This window comes from Anneissia japonica, unplaced genomic scaffold (assembly GCF_011630105.1).
Source record: "Anneissia japonica isolate Jap-2015-1 unplaced genomic scaffold, ASM1163010v1 scaffold288012_len1326614_cov192, whole genome shotgun sequence".
NCBI lineage: Eukaryota > Metazoa > Echinodermata > Crinoidea > Comatulida > Comatulidae > Anneissia > Anneissia japonica.
Window position 1 is genome coordinate 312259 of NW_022756612.1, and position 8361 is coordinate 320619.

The 8361-nt window shown below is 31.7% G+C and overlaps 1 protein-coding gene across 1 annotated transcript in view; it reads right to left on the reverse strand.

The window, feature by feature from the left end:
- Positions 1 to 8361, reverse strand: part of LOC117124285 (shiftless antiviral inhibitor of ribosomal frameshifting protein homolog) — a 26484-nt gene that overhangs the window by 13295 nt on the left and 4828 nt on the right. Inside the window, exons 5-6 of the mRNA XM_033270465.1 lie at positions 7892 to 8036; positions 7336 to 7646 (exon numbers count right to left, since the gene is read on the reverse strand). Of these exons, the coding sequence (XP_033126356.1) occupies positions 7422 to 7646; positions 7892 to 8036 (370 nt within the window). The 3' untranslated portion in view covers positions 7336 to 7421. The remainder of the gene's footprint in view (positions 1 to 7335; positions 7647 to 7891; positions 8037 to 8361) is intronic.

Sequence of the window (8361 nt, forward strand, 5' to 3'; positions counted from 1 at the left end):
CGCCGCCACTGACCCGAAGAGCTTTGTTGATAGACAGCATACTATGTTTCTGACACAGGGGGTAGCGCTAGGAGAGTGGCGATGTCCCCGACGAGAGAAAAGTGGGCGTGGTCGAGTTGTGGTTTTCTCCCCGGCGGGAGGTGGGGAGGGAAGCACCCCCACTAGCGCTACTCCTGTTTTGACATCGACTGTTAGGACATAGGGCCTATGCCTAACATATTATATACAGTGACTGGGGGGGTGGAATTCCCCGAAATCCCCAAATTTCCCCCCCCCCCATTTTTTTTAATGGAAAAAACAGAAATTACATTCAAATTTTAAGTCTGTGAGTGCCATTTCCGGACATCTAGAGTCATACCTCCCAACCATGGTGGCCCCGAAGTGGTAGCCCTATCTGTGAAAGTCCCTCCCTGGGCGAGTCCCTCGATTTCAAATTCCTCATGGATCCGCCATTTAGAATAAAATGAGCACATCCTAAATCCCACAAAGGAGTTGGCGAGCCCCAGTTTCAGAAAGCCACAGACCCCCGACTCAAGGATCAGCTCCTCTGCACATCGCTGGGACCTTTTTTAAATCACAGACAGTATAATCTTTAAATCAAATTTATGCTGTATGGACTTTGTTTTGTGTTGCTTATTTAATTATCACGTCGCCAAACTAATGTTTAATTACTGCTTTTAGATTGTTACTTCTACTTAACGTCGTTAATGATTGCTTTCCAGAATAGTTTCACAACACTGCAAACATTTACAAATTACAAAAATATCTAGAAAAAATTTTAAAATCTTTAAAAAGAATCATGGATGGATAGGCCTTAAAAATCCACTTTAACTAAATCATGGTAATTTTTTTTTTTTTTAAATCTGTGATTGGCTTGAAAAAAAAATTGAGAGCAACAAATACACTATAAATACACACATATTAAAATAACTTTTTATAACCTATAGACGTTTCACTACGAAAATCTATTGATTTCAGCAATTTTAAGGGTTTATGCAAACAATGCAACTTTCGATCGAATTGCTAATAACTTCTTGAACACAATTAATACTGATGGTAAAACACTGTGTTTTATGTGATATGTATCCATTCTGTCTTTGTCAAAATTAAAGATGTTATAGATAAGAACAAGTTTTGTAAGTCCAGAGGTGTTCCAACAACAGTTAATGAGTAAGTAATAATTGTATTATAGAGTACTGGACCATAAAAAAATGCAATTCCAATCAAGGAAAATACTGAAACTCAAGAAACAATAAGCGACATTGACGACCTGTTGCTTGAGCATGATAGTTTGAACATGGAACAGTGAAATTACAATTACAGTAATTTCACTGTTCCCTGGTTTTAATATTTTACCATTAAGAGCAGCTTAGCTTAGTCGGCTAATCTGGTGGTAGCCACTGTGTGTGCGCTGAACAGTGGAAAACTCTAGGTCCCTGGTTCAATTCCCATCGCTGCTTCTCCTTGTGTTTCAGCTGGATGGTTGAAATACAAGTTACAATAGCGCACCGTCTTTCGGATGAGACGCTTAAGCCGTTGGTCCTGCGTGCATTTATGGCCCATGTGCACGTTAAAGAATGCAGTACACTCTTCGGAAAAGAGTAGGGGATTGTCTCCCGGTGTACTGTCCAATCACCACCAGAAGGAACCCATTGGAAATAAGCATTCTTCTAGACTTCCGTGAGGTATCCTTGATGTTTACACCGAATTATTCCTATCCAATTAAACAAATTAAATAACAAAAGCATGTCGAAACATTAGCTAAAAAATAGTTGAGGCAAATGCTATAATTTACTGGCAAAAGAAACTTGAAATGGATCCAAATGATTAGCCATGTGTCTTGAAAATAAAAATAGATCAAATTTATAAAATAAAATTAAAACAGTTTAATTTCAAGTTATTACATGCCATCAAGTTGATTAACAAAAAGAATATTTGGTAATTCTCAAGTTATTTTATTTCATTTTGAGTTTTGTTTCCTGTTCTTTCAGTTGTTGTTTCTATTTTCTTTTTGTTTCTGTTTTACTGTATAAATGCAGTCATTTTCTATCTGTTTCAGTTGTCGAATTTGAAGAACTTATGAAAATCAAGCTTGCTTGAAGATTCAACTTTTACCTTCTACCGTATAACATAACATTACTTATCTTAAGTAATGTTTGTATTCAATCATAATCATTGTTTACAAATGTATGCACATTTAGCATTTGTCCAAATAAATATCAACCATAATCATTATGACTTAAAGCAGAGGTGAAGAGTTAAAATTTCTGTTAAAAAAATATGTAGCATGACCAGTTACTGTACACACAAATTTCTGCAAAGATAATCGCAAGACTATTTGTTATTTTTTATTTCCTCTTCATTCACCCATAATGAATTTGACAAGGTGCTATCAGTCTTGTTTTAAATATTTTGAATAGATTGCTCTATTCAAGCCCGTAACGAAGGGCTTTCGAAGGGTTCGAACAAACTCCTGTTTTAAAGAAATGCCTTTTTGAAAGTGTATGTAAAAATTTCTAGAGTGACATTTCTGGGCATCTAAGGAACAAGGTCATGAAAATTAATATTTTGTAACAACTGTCACTGGTGAAAAGTCCTAGTGTTGCGTTACGGCTCAGAAATAACTAACAGAAAAGAGATTACAACTTTTGTGTATTTACAAAAAGTATATATATAATTTATTTACAATGCGATTATTCTAAAAAGATAGAAATTAAACATATAAATGAGCTAGAGGATGGTGGTGGTGGTTAGAACCTGAAGCCGCAACTTAAGTACTTTACTTACAGATCAGAGAGGAACTGAAGCTGGACAAAATAACAGGGTTCCAGGTAATAAAGATGTCTTGAGTTGTCTGCCTCATCAAGCAAATTAAGTGGTTACTGGGACAATGTTCTGGGAAACAATAATTCTGATAGAATGGAGACCAATGATAATGGAGAACGTATGTTGAGATGGTGTAATGAACATAATATGAGAATACTCAACTCATGTTTCAGGAGTAAGAGAGTTCATAGAAAAACATGGAGACATAAAGCTACTGGAAGATGGAAGCGAATTGACTACATCTGCTCTAACAGGTGGATAGAAAGAATGGTGGCAGATTGCCGTGTACACATTGGTGCTTCACGTTTATTTGATACTGACCACCGGATGGTGATGATGAATATCAGATTCCCAGTATGCGCGAAGAGGAAAGAGGTGTTCAGTAAGCAGAGAAAAAAGAAAAGTCAGAAGGCAAAAACCGACTACTCAGCACTGGTGCTGTCTCTTATACACATCTGGTTAATAAATTAAGGTAATAAATAAGTGGTTTGGACCAACTGAAAGTAAATGTCCAGGATGCGAAACCACATTGAAGTCTTGGAGATACAAAATTCAGTTCATTTACCTTGCGTTAATTAAATACTGACCACGGGTAAAGGAACTTGTAGGTCATAGGACAATAGCATACTGTAGGATAATAATATTTATGAGCTTTACAAAGTAAAGCAAATTAAAAGGAAACAGTACTTTCCTAGAAAATGTAGAGTAAAACTTAAGGTCATAAAAATGTTAACTACAAATTATATAAAGAATTTAATTAAAAATAGGCAAGGATGTATCACCTAGAATAAATTAAAAAGGCGGCTGGTCTATAAGAAGTAATGAGTCTAAAATAGTATAATGTTGTTATTGGTTTTTATTTTTCTTTTTTCTTGCCAAATTTGGATTTTGCATGCATATTTCTCCATCAACCATTTTACATAATACAATTACTAAAATTCGCACTTTTCTGAAAAAATCGAACCCTCATTAACATATCCTGCTATTCATTTCAGGAGACATTCTAAACACATTAGTTCTTTTCAAAACTACAGCTTATGCGAAATACCATTAGTCAATAGGAAATACAAAGGATACTGGTTCTTTTTATTTCTATGGAAAATACAGAATCTACACAGATCAAATTCAGATACGGAACAGAAATAGAAAATATCTATACAGTATAAATATAATAATTTTGCTATTCTTCAGTGTTTGATTACTTTAATTAAAATGAGTTGTTAAAAAACCATAGCTTATTTCTGATGGTATTAAATTGAATTTGATAAAGCCCAAACTAACCTTAATTGTAGTCTATTTCAATAAACTCGCTAGTATATTTATGAGTTCATGTAGACATGCAGAATAAAAAAAATATATCGTTGAATTAACTGCCTAGGCTATAGTGAAAATACCAAAATAAATAGTGGAACGGAAAAAGAGTAATTCATAAAATAAAAACCCTACCAATTGAAAAGACTTCATTTAGGCCTAAGAATAGCTAATTTTTATTATATTTTCTACAACAGTGGTCAAATGTGAGCCTTCCAAAGTTAGTAATTTCCCTGTACTATTTCAACACAGTATTTTATGCCAACTGTCATGTGTTCTAAATATAAGAATAAATTTAATATTTCTTCATCAATTGATTGGGGTTCAAACAATTTTCAATCCAAATTTTTCAAATTGTGAAAGTAACAAAATGCTAGAATGTTTAACCAAATGTATTGATATTGTTTATGAGACAATTGATATTTAATGAATTCAAGTATGGAGTTCATGATATCTTTATATGATTATATTCAACAAAATAAATCAAAATACATTTCTACATTCAAATAATATTTATTTAGTTTACACCAATTACAGTTTATTTATATACCAACTCCAATGCTGTGGATTTCCAGACATTTTTCTAAGCATTTTGAATGCTATTATTTTCAATTTTCATTGATAAATTATGTACATATAAAATGGCAATTACCTGAAAATCTACAGCTAACAGTTTTTAATAATTATATAATATAGAGCAATTTATAAAACACATTTCTGTTTTTTATTTCAAACAATATTTTATATTGTTTTTAATACAAACACAATTTAATTGGTCAGCAGCATAGAAAATTGTTTAAATCTTAATTAAATTCAGGCTCAGGGAAGATTTCTTCCTTCATCACAAAATAACTACTGATGATTCAGTGACCCCCATATAATTTACAGTAAAAAAATATTCATTTTATTCTTGTCAAACATTTTAGTTGCTTTTTGCATGACAGTCTAGTCATGCTAAAACATTTTATATCCTAAATTGAATTATGTGACAAGAGTCTACTAATATTGAATATACTGTAAATAAATCTACAATATTTGCTTCAAATTATTAAAGTGTAGAATATTCCTAACCACAGTTAGAATAACATAGAATATTCAGTAGTAAGAAGTTGGTAAACTATGAGACAACACCTAGTATACTACTTAAATAACTTGTGTCACTTATCTAAAAAGCATATTTTAAATTATATCACTCATTCCTCTCATTTCTATTCCTCCATCCTTCCTTTATAATCTAAAAGTTCAATATTTATTTATTAACCAAATTCAGAAACCAATAAAATGTATGTCAATAATGTATCAACATTAATTAATTAAATAACAAATAATATATCACCATACACAATTTTATCTTTCACGCTCTTGTATTATACTTAACGCTAAAACGTGATTCTTTACACCTAAGATTACTTTATATCTAATTCACACATACAGCATTTCACCAAATATAACATGGATCACTGCATGTGAAAGCATTTCAATGTAACAATCTTGATAAATTCACTGACATTCAGAGCTTTATGGTAAAGACTGTAAGATGCTTTATATATTTAAATCAGTCTTTTCATTCTTTTTAAAAATCCCACAATCCAAAATTTAATAAATATACTGTAATATCAAGTCAATTATGACTAATGTGATGGCTTTGCTATGTTTTTTACATGTTGATAGAATAATAGTTTCAGTTGAGTTTTTGAAGAAAATGTAAAAAAAGATGTGTAGTAGTTTTTGTATTTGCTCTAATACTACTAGCCATATTTCACCCATGCTGGTAAGATAAAGCCTAAGCGAAAAATGAAGTCTAAACTAAACCTTTGTGAATGTTGAGGTAAAAGTACACCAGAAAAAAGATGTTATTGGCTTTTCCTGCATTAGCAGAAAAAGTCATTGTTTTTGTTTTTGTTTTATTTTTTTGTTCTATCCTGTTTTGTTTTCCTTTCTATCGTTTTCCTATGTTTTTGCACAGAGTTTTCTGACCAGCACTTTGGTCATCTTTCATGCTTAGATCTTCAAACTTTATCCAAACAAAGAACATCAAGATGTGTCATTCTACATATTTTGAATATTAATAAATGGGTAATTACACTTTCATATTAATACAATTTGCATTTCCTAAAGCATTTCAAAATAGCTACAGCTGTGTTTAAAAAATTACTGTGAAATGCATGATCAATTTTTGTCCTTAACTTATAACATAAAGATATGACAAACTAAAAATGTAATATTTCCACAGGCTCAGGTTCTTAGCGTAATGCTAAGAACTCTACTATCACTGCAGACATAGTCTGACATCAAGTTTGTTTTCATGTTTATTTTTTTACTTCATAATTTTCTTTAGTATGAGTTTACTATTTTTCTTGTATTTTTTACATTAAATAATTTTTTTAAGATTTTTTAAAATTTTAACAAATAACTACATTTTTATGATGTGACAAAGGCAACCATATATAATTTCAAACTTAAATAAATCCATCAAAATATGGTAAAACATTTTACTATAGTAAAGTGTGGAAGAGACAAGCGTCATCTGTCACTTTATAAAAAAACTTGAGAAAATGTAATACCATAAATCTTGAGAAATTAGTGCTAATTAAACAACCAACCTAACAAAATAGATGAAATTTGGTAGTAATACATACGAACAATTACGGTAATAGCAAACCAAATAGTAAAATACAACAAGGTCTTCACAAGTCCAAAGATCTTTTGATAAAAACAATAAGGAATTGTTTAGATTTAGCTATACATCTTGAGCATGTGCAGTTGCTACATATAAGGATTTAAATGTCATTTTATTACTACTTGAAATTACTTTAATTTAAAACCTTTTTAACAATTTTCTTACTTGTACAGTATAAATGGAATGGTTAAATCTAGAAGAACTGCTCTCCTACAAGATACAATATATATTGTATTGTATTGTACTGCTCTCCTACAAGATACAATATATATTGTATTGTATTGTACTGCTCTCCTACAAGATACAATATATATTGTATCTTGTAGGAGATACAATACAATACAATATATATTGTATCTCCTACAAGATACAATATATATTCCTTGTTTAAAATAAAAGTATTGAATTCACAATTAAAATATAATTTTTTTCTACAGTACTTTTAATATTTGGAAATTATGATTTGGTAGATCCAGGAAAACATGATTCTTTACACTGTGAATACTCATGATGGATTGGTATTATTTTTAAATGCTCATGATAGCTCAGGTCTGTTTATAACCGTTTGGCACTGCTTGTAATTGCTCTGGACCAGTTGCCTTGTTTAGTCAATTGGTTCAAAGTATTCAGATGCTGTTTGTTGTGTCAGGAATGTTGAACATGTGGAACCAGTACTTTCATGGGGTTGACTCCCAAGTGCCACCCTCTGAGGGTTAGTGAATGCAGGACATGGGTATATACGTCCGTGGTCACATCTCTCGCACGAGTGGCCATGTCTGCTACGACGCTGCTGACCTTCTGTTAACGGCCCAATTTCAGATGGATAAACCTATGGACATAAGAACAGAAGCGTTCTCTTAACAAATCATGTGGAATAATATGATGCTTTCATCATCACTGATCAAGGAGATTTCAGGTGCAAACACATGAATACATTAAACAACTGGATACACTGATCACCTTGATATGTTAAACACTGATACATTAAAATAGACATTTGTAATTCTCAGAATTTGTTACTTGGTTTATTTTCACCCTCTGTTAATTTATTAATTATAATTATAATGAACATACCATTTCCTGACATCTACTACACTTGCATGCTACATTGTGAACCGCTTTCCCTGTGAAGATGTTACCACAGCTGCAGCGATATGTTCCTTTACCATATTCATCAGCAACAGCGAGTGCATCATATCTGACTTTACATTTGAAGCATCTGTAAATAATAAACCATAACAGTCTTAAATTCTGTTAAAATTAATTTAAGATGATAAAAATTGTATACTATAATTATCTCCCCTCTTCAATAGTTAAATGCCAGCTCTTTTCAGTTGCAATACTTAATACAATAAATAACAATAATAAGTTTGATTTATCAAAAACCGAAAGGTCCACTGATTAATCTCAGATAATAAAGTATAATACATGCTCCAAGTATTGAAATACACGCCATCGTGTTGGGATTCAATATTTCGACATTAATTATGTCATCATTCCTGATGATGACATAATTAATGTCGAAATATTGAATCCCAATACGA